This window comes from Homalodisca vitripennis, unplaced genomic scaffold (genome assembly GCF_021130785.1).
Source record: "Homalodisca vitripennis isolate AUS2020 unplaced genomic scaffold, UT_GWSS_2.1 ScUCBcl_3331;HRSCAF=8805, whole genome shotgun sequence".
NCBI lineage: Eukaryota > Metazoa > Arthropoda > Insecta > Hemiptera > Cicadellidae > Homalodisca > Homalodisca vitripennis.
The window spans coordinates 70,688-89,393 of record NW_025779504.1 but is presented as its reverse complement, the minus strand read 5'-3'; the positions used below and the strand labels follow the sequence as shown (position 1 = coordinate 89,393).

The window sequence follows — 18,706 nt, the reverse complement described above, 5'->3', positions numbered from 1 at the left end:
TCTTCTTCTCTTTTATCTTTTAATTTCTTTATCTCCGTAGTAACCTCTCCTCTAACCTGACTTTTAAGTTTACTCCTCTCACCTTTGTTTTTCTCAGCTTGTTCGCTTAATTCAAGTCTGACCCCCTCCTCCAAGTTCTTTAATTCTTTATCCAAAGTATTTAAGTCTTTATTTATCTCTACTCTCATAACCTCCGTTGTCTCTACTATTTTATTGTTTAACTCACCTCTCATCTGTTCCATGTCTCGTTTTAACTGCTCATTACTTCTTTGAATTTCCTTTTTTAGTTCCTCATTATTCTGATCTATTTTATAATTCAGATCCCTTAATCCCTAATTATTTTTATCCATCTTTTCATTCAGACTATTCATCATAGTCCTCATGAATGCAATAAGACCTTCATCCCTATCAACTCCTACTGGACTACTGACTCTGCTAACCTCATTCTCTAATGAATTTCTGTCATCTGTTGTCGACGCCTCATGTTCTACTATATTAGGGGATGACCAACCTAAAAACCCTGTATCTCCTGAGCTATGAAGAGCTACTTCTACTGGTCCAAATATTGGTGCGGGCCCTTCATTATTTTGTTCGCCTTCCATTTTATAGCCATATATATATATATATATATATATATATATATATATATGTATATATATATATATATATATATATATATATATTATACATTCCATATTATTTCCAAATATTCCATATATATTTTCCATATTATATTTTTAATTTGAAAATTTCTATTATTAATTTAGGCCCAATATTTGTTTAACTAGCCTACCAGGAAAATTTTACAAATTTATATTATAACTAGGCTGTGTTCAAAGTTATCAAACTCTGCCGATTCACTGACGTCACAGTCTGCCAATTCCCCGCGAATATTCAAATGTCGTAATTTGACCTGTTACAAGCTGAAACTCAAGTTTTAAACATTGAATAGTAATAAATACTTTGAAGACTGATTTCCGTAAATCAAAGTCTATTTGGTATTCTTAGACATCTAAATAAAAATTTAATATACCAATAATTACGATTAGTATGAAATAGTTAAACATTCGGGGGCTTAAAAACTTCCTTACACTCGACGCCACCGTGGTGTCACCGGAATCAAATGTGTTAATAATGTTGATAAAAACTGAAAAATATATTCCACCATAACTATAACAGGATCATAATAGTGTATAATACATAGGGAAAGTAAGTAATAAAGAGAAGTGGTCAAAGTTTACTTCAGTTTTTACTTTATCAATAATTTTTACAAACAGCAAAAGCACAACTGCAACATAAGTAAAAAAATCTTTAAAAGTCTATAAACACCACATACAAAATATAAAATACAAATACTAAGCATGAGAATAAATATAACAGATGAAACAACATGTCATGTTTACAACTTAATAGCACAAGAGAGATATCAACTGTTTTATCGCAATTTATTTTACAAATATTTTGAATCCAGCCTTTCAAAAAAGTTCAATTAAAATAACATTAAAAAAAACAGTACACTTGCAACACTATTCATGTTCCTGAATTGTATTTAAAATGTAATTGTTCCTTCTTACACGAAAGGTTTAATAAACTCATGTAATAGAAATGTAATACTGTAAACAGAAGCATCACTGATCTTCATGTGTACAATATGTAAAATAAATATTATAAAATTCTTTATATTAATTACCTATGAAAATTTTCAAACATAACCACCATTCTGGATACTGTGTTTTGTCTTGCTGTGGGCTCTACTAAACACTAACAACGTTAAAGTTAAGTATAAATCAAACATTCATTACGTTAAATAATTTATCACATTGAGAATCCAAGCACCATAATACAATTTAAGATTTAACATAACTGTAGAAAAGTGTGGTAAAAGTTTAAAATAGTCTTTACGCAACGGTCATATTATGAGGGCCATAACGCAAGACTAAAATGTTAGGATACAAGCAAAAGGCAATATATTTAAACTTCAAATAAGCGTATAGATAATGTGTGTCGCTGTTGCATGCACTACTTTATCTATAATTACTAAAATAACTCAATATGAATATGAAAATAATTCAATATACTGTATATTATATCTATATCTGGCATCTCCTGTAACACAATAGGTAGGATGGGGTGCTATTTAAACCCGTTTATTTGTGTTTCCCCATCTGTTCTACTTACGACACTCAAAACAAACAGTTAGCTTGATGATGTTCACAACCTTAAAGGTTAATAATTCAAGTTTTATTTTATAAATACAAATATTAGATATTGTTACAATTAGAGAAGAACTAAAAAATTTTACCTACAAAATTTAGTACCAAAAATATTCAATAAGGGACAAAACACACACAAAAATCACATTTACAGGTGTTATTTGTTATGAATTCAAATGTTTGTTCATTCTGCTCACTGGAAAAGATAACATAAGACACTCTTTTTGATAAATATACATACAGTAATAAAAATAAAATGGGATGAGTTATGTGTCGATAGTTATGAGACTGAGCAGATACAATCCATCTGTTTGGAAAGAATCTGTACCGTACATCTGTCCTAATATTCTAATTTTAATGTGAAAATAATTAGTTGTAGTCAGAAATTTATGATTTGTCATTTTGAAGGAAGGAACTCGTGACTGCCAGACTATGCCAGTCAAGAGGCAATGAGGAATCGCCCCTTCAAGGTCAAGGCTAATAGCTTTTGGGACTGAGGGAAGCCATACAGGCTGTCATTCCTCTCTAGTGGAAGTGAGCCCATTAACTGAGCTATCCCCTTCCCCAGTTCTCAACATTCACAGTCCACTACTGAACATCCAATGTGTTGGCCAAGTATGACAATATCATTGTTTACTAAGGTCCCAGTAATTCCTCCTCCTGGGTCTCACTTACACTAGAAAAATTAAGAGAAGAAAAAGTATTTATCATGAACATCCACCATTTAGGCTAACCGAGTAGAATTAACATTTACTGGTTAGGCTTACAATACAGCTTTTTAACACGCAGTTCACCTGACTTGTCAGACCTGACTAATCAGCTGATTGACTATTCATATTGCTGCTCAACTCAAACAGCTTCGCTAAACAATACTCATTCAAAAACAAACAATGTTTTTAAAAGTAATACATCATATTACAAATCTTATAATTTCAATTGTATGTTTTAATGTTGATAATCAAATTATTCATTACAGAAAAATAGGCAAAAATTAATGCTCAAGTTAACTAAACATTAATTAATTTCTGAATAAAGCACAAGAAAAATAATATCAATAATTTGATCAATTTCAATAATTTGACTTTTATCAAAGTAGGACTATGAAAGATAACTTTAAATACAAAACTATACATGCAGTAGGATTCAAAATATCACATTAGAATACAAGTTAAGATCTTATCAGTAAGAGATAGCAGATTAAGCGTAAATAATTTTTTTCAGGAAGAATACTTATTCAATCATAAATTAAACTGCCAAAGTGCACATACTTAACAATTGCTATTTTAACACATGTGAGTATAGAAATATTTCTTATTATGCTAACCAATATATAAATGAGCTTAACAGGCTAATAAAAAGGAACCATAATTGTATCGGTAATATAGGCCTCATGTCAACAAAATGTCACATGTTGTGACTTTTATGGAGGAAGAGCAACTGAACTGAACAGAGAATGATGAGTATATGTCCTCATAAATATTAGTATGCTTAGGGCTACGTATGATGGCAGTGATTACATGGATAAAACAAACATATTAACTAATTTCATTGAAACTCATGACACTGGTTCAATCGGCAGTTGAATTAGATTTAATGGAATCAATCATAAAACTAGACTGTAATACTTTCAATCAAGTTTCTCTTAGCAATCTCAAGTTTCTCTGTTGTATAAAATATAGCCTATTACGTGATTTCATGAAACTGTATGCATGTGCAGTCACGTCTTATGCTACTGTTCATTAATGTAACCTTACTTCTTTGTTTTCTAATCAGTGCAATTACATGATTTTATCAATGGAAGGGAAGATGAAAAATGTATATAATAATAAATAGCTTATACAAACAAAAGAAAGATGAGCCTGTTTTGTTTTATTGTCAACAACTTTGGGTACATTTTACACAAACCTTTTATCTCTTCAGCAAAGCCTAAAGAAGAGACCCTGAAGAACTAAGTGGTATTTAAAAAAAGGGTTACCTTCTAACAACAGCACCTTAAAGGTCAAGAGTACCTGCTCCTCAGCACTATAAAACCAATGATTATACTAACCATGATGTATTAACCAAATAGGGAGTCCGGCTGAAGGGCCAAGTATTCTCCTCACAAACAAACAATTTCACCCTCACGAGCACAGAGGGTTGGGGCCAGCTTGGCACCTATTTTTCCTTTCCGGATCATTTAGTAACATTTTAGACTCATGACTAAGCAATACTCTGTGACAATTTCAGTTTACTATATGTTGTTTGGTATCATTTCCTAATTGTAATGTTTGCTATATATACTAATCGCTTTAGGATACAAATTTGAGTTTTATTGGGGAATTAGGTGATTTAACAAGACAGAAATATAACCAGTCATAATTCCCTCCACTTTGTGTATATGAAACCTCCTGGTTCCAGCCGTACTTCTTATTTTCTGACACATATTGTTTCATGGTGTTTATGATTGATTTTATAACCAATGTAATGAGTCCATTTGACTTAGTTAAAGTGAAATGATCTTAAATTTTGTCCTATAGTAATCTTAAACCATTTTACCTTTTTCGTGGCCAGAGAATAACTGTTTTGAGCTTCTTTTTAGTACCGTATATAGATTTAATGATGTAAAGAAAGAATTGAGATGTATTTTTGTAAACCAATAATAGAGTCAAAAGAACCAAGAGTAGTTGGTTATGTTCAAACTGTAACTTAAAAATAAGACATCCTTGAAACAAAAAATAAAAGAATAAAATGGATTAAGATTCACCATAGAATAAACATTAAAATGGCTATCAGTGCACCTTGTTCCTGAGTTCCCAGGCATGGCTGACTGATTTCTTTCACTTTTCACAAATTATTAATTTACAAATTTCACAATCTGTTATATACCTGCTAATATATCATTTGTGTTAAAATTCTTATTTTAATTTATTTAATTTATCAAGTGAATACAAATTATGAAAAACTATAATTTCATACATTACAAACTAAAATAATGAGACAAAAAATTGATACACAAGCTAGAAGCCTAACTACTATTTTTAAATCTGCCATACAAAAACCAGCTATATACATTATTATATGGTCATAGAGAGCAATTACATTAACAGAGCTCATCTAAGTTCCAAGTTTTATATATTATACACACATTTGATCAGTTTAAATTTTTGTCATTCTTGATATTTTCTAAGACTTTGAATCACACAACAATGAATTAAAGACCAAAATATTATTATAAACAAGCATTTAAAATATTAATCTTCTGGTAGCCATGAAATAAATTTACTCCTTTGCATTAAAAAAAATATGAATGACAGTTCCATAATCAATGAAAATTTTCCTACTTTTCATGTCACTTGAAAAAGAGGAAATTAAAGCATTTCATTAACTTATAATTCAGATGAGAAACTTAATACAATTTTAAATACGTACATGTAAAAATAATTAAAAACCTTTAACTCTTATAATTTAAGATTAATATATTGGAACTTTGATGTAGCCCTTGACAGATTATACAAATGTTATAAAAAGATTATAAAACATAACAGTACGTAACAACTGTTTCTGAGTATATTTTTACTACAATGATATGCAATGTTTACACATACAAAACTGGGTTTATCTCATAACAAGTATATTAGCTGGCACAATAGATTTAACTTATAATTCCAATCCTTATGAAGTGGCCTCTTAGGAGTGTATGGTTACCATTTTCTAAAAATATTTTTATTTAACTTTCCCGCTCTCAAAATAATTTTATTTCAGTAAAAATAATTTATACAAATTCCAGGTGTACTTAAAACAGTTAATGTTGTACACTCTTTTAGATAAGTGAGGTTAGATTATTATTAAACCAACTTATAGGACAATATTCACAAAACTACACATAACTGAGAATCACTTACACAATCCAAGATTGAAATAGGTCCTTGAAAATCATGTTGATACTTTTTCACAATGAAACTAATTATTCAGACTTAATTAATTCTTATTAAAAAGTTACACGACTCAATATACTAACAAATCAGGTTATGAATGTTATATTTTATAAGTGTTATTAATGTTGTACAAGTTATAATTTTCTACCTCAGTATTTCGAATGAGGCACAAATTGTTATGTTTAGCATTAAAGGTGCTAAAAGTGTACATCTTTGTAACTGAGTTTTGTGAATTTTTGAATGTACTGCAAAATTCTAAAAACTCCCATCTGCACTTAGACCAACTCCTGTTTATATCACACAGCTGTTATTAGTACCAGCTAAAGTAAATCATGACAGATAAATTTAATTTTACTTCATATGTCATAAAAAAATTAATCATAATATTACAGTATTCAAAACATTCATCCATTAACAGGACAATAAATTTTGAAGAGGCCTTTCTACTTGGCATTTTGCATTATCAGAGAATATCTCAGGATCATCAGTCGTCTTTTGGCACTGACAGGGTTAAATACATCTAGAATTATATAAATGTTGTAACTTTTATAACACATTCACTGCCAGAGTTGACACATGCAGACTGTTCTAGACAGGACACTATGCAACTCGAGAGCTAAGCTAAACACTATTTGTGAGTGTTATGTCGCATCAGACACTTTTATAAGTTATTATTTTTTGGAAAACCAAACACTCCTAAAATAGCTAACTTTCAACAACTATTACAACAAACTTAACAGGGCTACCAATTATCCAAGAAGTCAAAGCCAGTTTTTGGTATGTCATCAGGATCTGATTCATTGTCAATACAGAGCAGAGCTTTCTTTTCACTCAATGTCTGTTTGGTGGGAGGTGGAGGTGGAGGAGTTTTTGGTTTTGACAGAACCGACTTCATCACAGTCACTTGCGACTTGCTCTCAACTAGGCTCTGTTTCTCTTCAACCGTAGAAGGAATTTTTAAGTTTGTTACTTTATTTTTTATTTTATTAAGCAAATTATTTTCTTTGGTTTTATTTTCTATGACCACAGGTTCCTGAGGTGGGGTGTTGTTCACTACTGTCACCGTTTCAGTCTTCTTGGCTGGTGTTCTTGGTCCTTTCAGGGCAACGTCTGTGAATAAATTCAGCTGACTCCTGGTGAACCATGAAAATTGGCTCTCATTGCTTGAATTGTAACAGTTTCCAAGTTCCTAAACAACATATACAGTTTAGAAAGTTAAAATAAAAAAACAAACTAATTTAAATATAATATAGTAATAATAAAAAGAGAAGCACATCTTGTAACACACATATCCTTTACAAATTGCATACACTGTACATATTTACAAATCCCTGTTTATTCTTCTATATATGTATTTATTTTACAAAATATTTTCACTGTTTAGTTTTGAATAACAAGTACAGTCAACGGAGTCATTTTTGCTGACCAATATACTTAACAATTAACCTTTTTTTAAGTACTGTAAATTAGTCCATTGGCATGTTAATATTTTTGGCATGTGGAAATTCCTATTTTTCATGGTTTTGCAACTTCTATAAACAAATTGCAACAGTGCAACTGCTTTAGTTCTATAGGAAATATAGTAGTAAAATTTCACCCAATTATACTTGTGTTAAATTCCATCGTCAAAACAAAAAATATGTTTACTGTTACATTCATAAATCCACATGCATGCATACAAGTGCTCTCACACATACATACACACATGCACACACACCACATGTGTACGTACACACACACACACATACACATGCACACACAGGGGCATACTATAAAGGACCATATACAGGTGTCCCTGAACTCTATTATCCTTTAGTATTATTCCTAGACCAATGACAAAGCATAATTTCATATTCAAACATTCTAATTTACACAATTATTAATTTCAAAACGGCTTGTTATTCTAAGTTTAAATGTTGTACATGGCTTTATGACACAAACATATAATTACAGAAAAAATTAAAGTTCTGCAACCTATATTTTTTAACTGATGGCTACTTAAGAAGTAAATATCAAATAGCAAGTGATTTGTTTAAAGTTACAATTATTGTTTCATTAGACAATTTAATTACAAATCCAATGATATAAACTTTAAAAAATTAAATAGTTCAATTTGCAGGAATTTTTTTATTTTTGTGACTGAGCACTACTAATTAATGATACTATAATTTCAACTAACGCCATTATGTGGCAGCAATGCTAGTGGACTGCAACAATAATATGTATTCATTTTAGTTGCTCTAATCAGCAGATTAAACATTACCATTAAACAGTTATCGTAGTATACTTGCCAATTGTTGGATTTAGGTTTCTTTAAAAATATATTTAAAGAATGTTGATAAATAAATAAGTTGATAATTGTAATGAATATGAACGTAAGTATCATAGTCCAACAATTTTTTTTTTTTTTTCAGAATAATGGTGTTTGCATTAAGTGTTATGATGTTTAACACGATGATAGAGGCTTTATACAGTGCTGCCTGTGGTGTAAGGGAACTCCTGCATGAACCAGACTGCCTCTAAAAACTTTGGAAGAAAAATAACATCATAAAAATTCATATAAACATAGGTTCAGAAATGCTTTGTAACTGAGTAACAGCCAACAAAAGATTTCACCCACAATTTACCACCCGAGGTTAAATGTTCATTTGCTGGGAGTTTGGAAAGAGGGATTTAGAGACAAGTGCAGTTCTTTTTAATGGTTTTTGACATGATAAATTGAATATTTTGTTCAAGAGGTAAATAAAAACATACATTTTTACAGAGAAACTTGTAGAAAATGTAATACTGAAGAAAATTATGTACAAAATTTTTATCTTAGTGAAAAGCAATAATAACCCTTTTAACCCCAGCCATTTTTCCATGGACTTGCCAGAAAGCCCATGGCGATAAGGGACCGTAGTGCAGAATTGAGGGAAAATTCATCTAGTTTTCTTATTTTTGAAGATAATTTTTAGGTTTTTGTTTTAAATTGTTCACAAATAAGTGTACTCTTAGATGTAATAGTTAAAAAGTACTTTTACAGAATGATTTGTTTTTTTTTAGCGTATTTATACATAAAAAATTTTTTTATTTTTTTATTTTTTATAGTTTGGACATACATAAACGGTAGAAAAAAAAAAATTGTAGCCCCTGAAAAATGAAGCAATTTTGTTGTACACATATTTCTTACTACACACACAAAATTTTAAGAACTTTCCTTGATAAATGCAGGAGATATATCCAATTAATTGTATTGCTGCATAAGCACTTCTTCATATATTTCCACATACACGTCAGTAGAAGTATACAGATATGTTTACTTGTTTTTGCACTTTTGAAATAATAACAATTGTAAAATAACACAAACTAATTGTAATGGTTTGTGTAAGACTAAAACTTGTTTAATTTTTCAAAAAAGTAAAAGAAATAATATTTACAACATATACATTTTATGGTACTTTGGGAATGGGGTCAGATTCCGTTATATGCCCCCAACGCTTGAACCTTTTTCAATGAACTTAGAACGTTATAAAACGATGTAGTTGAGTAACAGAACTAACATTCCATTAATCAACAAGCATTTCCAGGTATTGTGATCGGTATTTTTGTCGCTGTTATCTTATCTTTCTCGAGAATCCCGATTACGGCAGGCCGCGCGGCGGGACTCTGCAATCACTTATCTACTAGACCGCTCGACTTTGACCTCTGTCTGAGGATGGGGAGGGGTTTGCGATAAGACAATTCCTGTTTTATATTGACGAAATATTGTTCTACCTAATCTAGAAATCAGTAGAAGCAAAATGTCAAATAACGATTCATGTATGGGTGTGGTCGGTATAATCCCAAAGTACCAGTGTTTATCAAAGTGTTTTCACTCACTGGTAACTTTTCTCTACGACGTTTACTCATGTTTTTTTACTAATAATACAATAAATCACACGAAAAACAACCGCTTTTAATCACGCAAACTAATTGAGGTTATAAGTCAGCATACAACAACAATGCAACTGAAGTCGTCTGACAACTGACATCGACAAATAAACTACGCTCAATGACGACGAAATACGATGCCAATTGGAAGGTTTATTATTTTTGCATGTAGCCCGTTTCTTCACCGACTACTATACCGAAACTGATGGCATTTGGACATATTATTAGCCAGCTACATTAAATTCTCGAGACGTCCGGTATATCGGACGTTGGGCATTTTAGCTAGACCACCTCTGTCCGATATATCGGACGCCGGGGCTAAAAGGTAAAGTAAAATATTACTTACATTTTTTGTAATATTGGCGTATTTGAGAACAGCTGCAGGATCAATAATAGCTTCATTTAGAACTTGTTGTTTCTCTTCTTCATTTAATTTCTTCCAGAAATCTTGATAAGCTTCACGAGCTGCATCCAAATCTTGTCCAATTTTCTGAGCTAGAATACTTGTAGATCTCAAGTACTCTTGTGTATGGACCTCCATGCTTGAATCTACAAATTTTCTTGGTTATATATAAATAAATTATATATCTATATATATATATATATATATATATATATATATATATATATATATATAATATATATATATAATATATATATATATATATACAAGGTAGCCAAGACCTATTGTAAAATGTTTACCTATTTTTGATCATCAAGACCTATTGGGTGATAATACAACATAAATGTGACTCGTATATTAAAATTAAAAGCTTTTATTACTCACACATATAAAAATTATTTTAGTTTTTTATAATGAAAACATGAAAATTTAATAAAAAATTTAAAATTTCTATGAAATTTCAATACATTTCTCAAACTTTATTACTACTATTGTATCCAACATTAAACTTTGAGTAAGTACGGTATTAAAAACTTTTAATGGGTCTGAATTTCCAGATATATTAATTAGACTTAAACTGGGAAGTTTTTATTTTTGAAAAAAATTTAAAAGAAAAAGCTGACATTTATAATTCTTTATAAAAAATTCTAGATACTAGCAAATGTTATAGAGACTGATTTTATTTTTTATCATTTAAGTAGTTATGTGATTTTCAATAATTTAAAACACAGAATGATCAAAATTTCACTAGCAAAACACACAACTACTTTTAGATCTCTAAATATTGATAATCCAAATTAATAAGTCAGTCATAATATTTTTACTAAATGAAGCTGCATACCAGTTTAAGAGTTTCATTTCAGTTTATTTTCAAAATGTCCTCCATTCTCTCTTATGCAGGCTCTGGCTTTCTTTCGCAATGCTCAAATAGTCACTTTATGGCTTAGCTTTTCCCTAAGTTTCTGTGCTGAAATTAGGATCCTATTCAAAAGCTTCTCTTCGTTATTTACAGGCATTGCATACACCTCAGACTTAAGGAATCTCCAAACAAAAAGTCCATGGAGTGGAGATCAGTAGATCTTGCAGGCCAAGGTACAGGATCCTCTCCACCTATCCAAGTTGGATAGTTAGCATTTAGCCAATTTCAGACATCAATAGTAAAGTGAGGAGGAGCGCCATCTTGTTGATAACTATATCTGGGCAGTGTATAGGGTTGAACGCATCCAACATTTGATGCAAATTGTTAAGATACCTAACACCAGTTAAACTTCCCTGAAAAATGTGAGGTCCCAAGGAAACAATCGCCAATCACACCTGTCCAAACATTAATACTAAATCTTTTTTTGGGGGTTTTCAGTATTCCACAAGTGCATGTTATGAAAGTTAAATACCCCTTGTTTTGTAAAAAGAACTTCGTGTGTTCATAAGATTTTTTTGAAAAAATTGTATTGTTTAGTGTCAGAATTGAAGGCTCAAGACTGTACACTTTAAGACTGTAAACTGATAAGGGTAAAATTTATTTTTCTGTTAAACTTTCAAAACTCATGAAGACTTTTACTCATGCCGATGTCACCTGCAAGATCCCTACTACTACTCTCCAGGTCTTGTCTAACTGTATACATTTGTTCTTCTGTGTTCAAATCCAAAACTGCTGCCCCCAACTCACTCCACTCCTTTTGCACAGATCCAAATTCTACTAAACACTGATGCAGCCTTATAAATACTATGTAGTGTACTGGAAACTTGCCGACCAGGACATCGGACAGTGTACTCTTTTTGAGTCACACTAGCATTGTAATCAGAGAAACCATACACAAAATGTATTTCTGCATATTCCTGATTTGTAAACGGCATATTGAAATCACTGCCAAATAGTAAATAACCCAAATCCACTACAAATAAAAATTATCCAAACCAAATATCTTTGGTGTCAGACCTTATTTCATGATATTAGATGGGGTAGTCAGATATGGTTAAGTAAGGTGGCTATCCTTGCACGTCATTTTAAACATAGTAATTACTACCTAAATGTTTTACTTTAATCAGGATCCAACTGAAAAATATGTCTCAGTGTCAGTGTAAGTAGTGACGCTCTGAAAAATAACCTAAAACCAGTTATGCTTTGCTAGTGAAATTGTGATCTATGAGTGATTTTACACTTTTGAAACTCAGATAACTACTTAAATGATAAAAAAATTAAAAATGTATTATATTTTTTGAAAGCATAGATTTTGAAGCAGTCTCTATAACATTTACTAGTTACTAAAATCTTTTTATAAAGAATTTTGAATGTCAGCTTTTTCTATTAACTTTTTCAAAAATGAGAACTTCCTAGTTAAAGTCGATATAATTAATATTTCATGATATTCAGACCCATTAAAAGTTATCCATACTTACTCAAAATTTAATTTGGAATACAATGGTAGTAATTTTACAATTTTAGTGTGTAAGTAATAAAATCTTTTAATTTCAGTATTTGAGTTACATTTATGTTGTATTAACAACCACAAAAAATGTAACACTAGATCATAGCCATCCTGTATAAATAAATAAATAAATAAATATATATATATATATATATATATATATATTATAAATCGAGGGGTTTCTGGTAAAATCACCCAAGTCCATTTTTTTCTGAAAATCATGATTTTGTAACCTATAGATGGTGGAATTCAAGATCTACAGGAGGTAAAACCAACCATGTCATTGTTAACAATAGTAAACGAATTATGGGCAAAATAAGTTTTACCCAAATGGTTTTTACTTCTATTCAGTAGAAGTAAAACCACCCCAAGTTACTTTGGGTGATTTTACCTCTATCACTTTTGCTGTGGCTAGATGAGCCAGCTGTGTTTTTTTAACCTATAAGGCATGTGAGTGATTTTACCTCTTGTGTATACATTGTGATTGTATCTGTATCACATTGCCTTTAGTAAAGTGCACTAGTAAGGATATTGATAATTAATAAAGTGCTTTAATTAATTGTGAAAAATGAAACGTTCTAAATTGATTTGTGAACTAGCTGAACGAAATGATGTGTTGGAAATTAACAATCATAATGAACTAAGTGAAAGGAACCTAAACCAAACATGATACAAATCTAACCAATCAGTTGTTTATAAACAGTGGTGAAACAACTAGGTTAAGTTCATCTTGTTCAATTCCAGGTAATAATTTGTAGTTTACAATGTAGCCTAAGGACCTGAACCAATCTTCTAGTTTCCTCAGGAATCTGATTCTGACTTAGTATACGACTCAGATGCAGATCCAGAATACTTACCAAAAACAACCGATCCTATTGCTAAAGGACTGAGAAAATATTTAAAACTACAGAGTACCAGACCTGTACTAAAAAGAAAAGCTTGACGATGAATCTAGGCCTACGCCTATGACTACTGGCAATATTGTTATTAGGCCGACCCAAATTGAAAATGATATTGCTTTACCAAATGCTTTATCTTGCCCAGAGGTTACATTACATGAAGCAAATGGTGATGTGGCTGATCCTGAAATAAATATCATTACTATCGCTGATACTCCTGAAACTGAACCATTAAAAAAGAAACCAAGAAAAGATGGAGCAAACCTCACCCAGAAACCTGGAAAGTCAACGTAAATAAATCCAATAGAAAACTAAGGCCTACCATACAAAGCCAAAAAAAGGAAAAAGTATGCCACCTAAAATCCCTAAGCCCATTGATTGCTCACAGTGTGTTTTCCAATGTACGTCCAAGTTCAGCGAAAATATCCGTAAGGAAATTTATGCAGAATTTACATCGAGTTCATTCGAGCAACAAAAAAATTTAATTTTGTCCCTTGTTACAAAATCTGTAGTTGAAAGAAAAAGAAAACGAGATGATGACTCTAAAAAAACCTGGCAAAATGTTCAGTTATTTTCTATTTCTTTGTGAAAGAGGGTGAAAAAGTTAGGGTATGTAAACAGTTTTTTTTTTAAAAACCCTTTCAATTAGTAACGCTCCTCTGAAAACAGCATTTTCTATGCAATCTGAATTAACTGGTAATTTTAAAGGCTCTGATAACAGAGGTCGTAAAGAACCTCCGAACAAGACTTCTCAAGATTGGATTAATAAAATCAAAGCTCATATTGAAACTTTTACTACAATGGAGAGCCATTATTGTCGCAAAAGACACAGAGAAAAAGTACCTTGATTCATTGCTTTCCATAAGTAAGATGTATGAACTTTTCAGTGAACTGTACAAAGATGAAGAAAACGTGCCAAAAGAGAATGTGTACAGAAAAGTGTTTTGTACAGAGTACAACCTTAGTTTTTTTTCATTGTTCTAAAGACAGGTGTCTCATATGTCTGAACTATGAGAGTGCTACTGACGATGAAAAGAAAAACTGCTCCAAGCTTCATATGACGAACACATTATCAGGAAAAACGAAGCGAACGACAGCAAAGATTATGACAAAAAAAGAGCAACTGAAGATCCAGCTTTCGTTACTGCGAGTTTTGACTTGCAAAAGGTTCTACAAATACCTGTTTCAAATGCTGGTCCTGTTGTACTATAGTAGAAAAACTATGTGTATACAACCTAACAGTGTATGAAGCAGCACCACCTAACAAAGCCTATTGTTTTTGTTGGAGTGAAAAATAACGGTAAGAGAGGTAGTTGTGAGATCGGAACTTGTCTTCTACAGTGGTTTAAAACATTACCTGCACATGTTAAGGAATTTTTCTTTGTATTCTGATACATGTGGAGGTCAAAATAGGAATCAGTTTGTAGCAGCTCTATTTTTGTACATAGTAAAATATTTCCAATTTGATGTTAATATGAGCACAAAGTTTTTAGAGAAGGGGCATACGAAAATGAAGTGGACTCAATGCACAGTGCAATAGAGCATGCACAACAAAATGTATCTATAATGTGTATGAGAGATTGGTTAACAGTTTTTGCTATGGCCAGATCTAACAGGCATACTCACAAAAGGAAGAAGCCAAAAAAGACGGGTATTTAACAAAAGAACTTCAGTTTAGCGACTTTATTGATTTAAAAGATCTAGCAAAAAACACTATTGAAAATAGAACTACTGACTCAAATGGAAAAACTGTAAACTGGCTGAAAATAAAACGTTTACGATATGAAAAAGCGAAACCTGGAACTGTGCTATTCAGTTATAACTGTAAGGGGGGACAGTTATCAAGAACTACGCGTGATGGAAAAACAAACCAGGACGACCAGTAAAGCAGTGCGATCTTAAGAATCTCTATTCTGGACAGCTTTCTATCTCAGAAGCAAAGAAGAAGGACTTGCTGAAGTTATGTAAGTCAAATGTCTTTCCTACAGAGCACCATTCTTGGATACAAAAGTTAAAGACATCTGGACACAAGAACACTGTGGACAAAACTCCAGAGCAACCACCGAGGAGTACTTTTTTTGAGGAAGATCAAGAATTTCTTATGCCTAAGATGTATACGGACTACCTACTACTACGCCATACCTGTTAATTGACATCAAATAGTAAACTTTTATTTATACAACTAGGTGTTTTTATTTTGTCTAAAATAAAGTTTAACTTAATCAGCTCCGTTGTCATTCTTGAGTAATGTGCTTAAACCCCCATTTTCGTAGTGGTAAAACAACCCAAGTCACGTAAACAATTTTTCTTATTTTTTTTAAGCAGGTAAACAAAATAATATTTTGGTTAAAAACTAAAATTACTTAAGGTAGTTTTAGTTTTGACTACTAGTTGCTTTGTTCCTTTTCTTATTAAAACATCAACAGTGATTTTACAGGAAATTCGAATGTTTGTTTCGCTCTACTGAAAAATTTAAAAACTAGGACTTGGGTGAATTTTACCAGGAACCCCTCGAAAATATTATTATTAATAAATATACATATTATTATTGATATTATAACATTATATGTATAATATTATAATAGTATTATTACTAAGCTAAACATTGTATTCATGTACTTTTTCACTGCTTCAGGAGTGATAGGAATTCAAGATGGGTAAAGTTCTGGGGCCATCTCCTAGAGAGATACTTAGGTACCATGAGGGATAACAGCCACTATCTCACTCTTGGAAGAAGCCATAGGTTCTGTTCCAGCGTTTTCCAGTCACAGCAAGCAGGAAAGCCATACTCCTTGAGCCCCACAGACTCAAAAAATCATCTTTTGAAGTAAACTAGACTTATCAAACAGCTCTTTTTACCCCATTATCTCAACATTTGTGGCTATGTGCTCCTCCTGGACACCCATTTGGGTTACTCAGATTTAAGTGATAAATCAATCTTCGCTGTACCCAGTATAATAGATGCTACTAGCAGGTATAAACCAGCCAGAAGTAAACCCTGCTGAAGATCATATGTTTACCCACTAACTTTGAGAGTAAGTACTTATATATATTACAGACTTTAAATTTGGTATACTGTTACTGCAGTCAATATATTCCAAACATAACTTTATGTATGTTCAAGTTGCTATAGAAAGTGCTCATGTGATCTGATATCGGAAAATATCACATAAGATAAGATCTGATGTCTGGAAAGTATCGACCGGAAATGCCCCAGTACCACTTCTGGCGAAAAAAGAAAAACATCCCTGGAGATAGCACCCAAAATCTAGCTCAGATCACGTGGGTGCTCATAAGGTTATATTTAACTTTGGTACTACTAGTAAATATTGATGCTAAACTAATCTAAACCTACTTATATCATGTAATAACAAGTAGTAGATAGGGACATAGTGGCCTAGAAGAACCGATTGCCGTAATGACATGTAAATTTCACAGTAAGTCAAACAGAGTTCGTTCTTTTTAATAATGCAGTTTTTTTAGGTTCCGGTAAGAAAAACTCATCTAAAAATAGAGGCCTCCAAATAATGCAAAAGTACAGAAACTTCCTGTTGTTAATTAATTACATAAACTTTTGAAAAGTTAGAGACTGGACTACTTAGTTCTGAAAAAGTGTCATCTCCTCTCAGGAGGTACCTAACCACAAGAATCTTCTGGTGTACACAATCTACTAGCAATGGCCCATCAATGAGCTGGGCAATATTTCTTCAGATATGATTATATAATTAAAACATGTTAAACAACGTTCAATAGCTAAGAATGCTGATTCTTGCCACTAGCTATCAAAATGTCAACTTGCTATATTAACTAATAGGTTTCTAGTTATCAATATATTTTCATCAAAAATATGTCATAAACATTACCGCAACTACAATGGTGATGACTTTTATTGTTTGTGTCACAAGCTATCAGATACGCATTCTTTCAAATAATAAGAAATAAGTATTACAAGTTGCTTTTGTATACACATATATAGTTTTTAACTCATTAAATTATTACTTTTTAGCTATAAAAAGGTAGCTGAACTATACCATAACATGAAATACCTCTAATGTAATACAGTTTGTTCGGTAGTTTAGATTTAATCAGAAATATGAATTATTAGATAGTTGTAGTGGCCGCTTATCATACTGTAGCCACCTATCCTTTTAAAATAACTATTCGCCAGATCCAGGGATGTTATCGAATAAGAGAGTACTGGGTAGCCTATGTACAATCAGTTAAGAAGGCATGTTACAAGGGAAAACTGCTACAAGAGAAAACTACATTATACAAAAAACTGTCTTATGAAATTACAAACTTTATTTTTTTCTTGTTATGTTAACCTAAAAGTGGCAAAACTGTTCACTAAACAGTTAAATGTGTTCAATTAAAAAAATATTAAATTTGTATGACAGTATATGTAATGAAAATAAATATAATTATCAAATTATAAAAACACAAAATTTTCATGCTTAATCTCAAAGCCCTAACATAACTTATTCCTAATTGGACATCTCTTCTTACCAATTTAGTGAAGGCATTATTACATTGGTTGATTAGACAGGTCAAATGGTCAAATTCATTTAAGACATCTAAGCTTTTTAACTCTCATACAAGTAAGTATACACGCACATACCACTTCTTAAACTAGCCTAGAATCTGGATTGTTAAAAAAATAATGAATCAACAGAACAATTGTATTATTTACCGATCAATTTACAAATGATACCATACACGATTGACAAATAAACAAAACAACCCGGGTATGTCAACTTTTCTTTTTACAATACAGACGGATGAATTACTTCTATATTTTGGCATTACGTTTTTCGTCTTACATATTGAAGTTTAAATTTTAATCAGCTGATGCCATAGATAAAATAATATGTACGTCAGCAGACAGCTAGTAGTAATATTTTATAGTATTATACTATGCAGAGTAAAGTGGCTGGTATAT

General features: G+C 31.5%; 1 protein-coding gene across 1 annotated transcript; it reads right to left on the bottom strand.

The window, feature by feature from the left end:
* Positions 1-1,230: 1,230 nt before the first annotated feature.
* Positions 1,231-18,579, bottom strand: LOC124372503. Its single transcript, XM_046830903.1, has 3 exons — positions 18,274-18,579; positions 10,386-10,588; positions 1,231-7,316 (listed from the first exon to the last, which is right to left on the bottom strand). Exons 2-3 carry the CDS (start codon positions 10,578-10,580, stop codon positions 6,870-6,872), a joined length of 642 nt encoding a protein of 213 aa, XP_046686859.1. The 5' UTR covers positions 10,581-10,588; positions 18,274-18,579; the 3' UTR covers positions 1,231-6,869.
* Between the last annotated feature and the right edge of the window lie 127 nt (positions 18,580-18,706).

What these genes read in the sequence shown, in the direction of transcription:
- LOC124372503 (XM_046830903.1), bottom strand. Translation starts at nt 10,580, where the DNA reads ATGGAGGTCCATACACAAGAGTACTTGAGATCTACAAGTATTCTAGCT. An exon ending in ACGCCAATATTACAAAAAAT is followed by an intron (nt 7,317 to 10,385) that starts GTAAGTAATATT and finishes TATGTTGTTTAG; the next exon opens with GAACTTGGAAACTGTTACAA.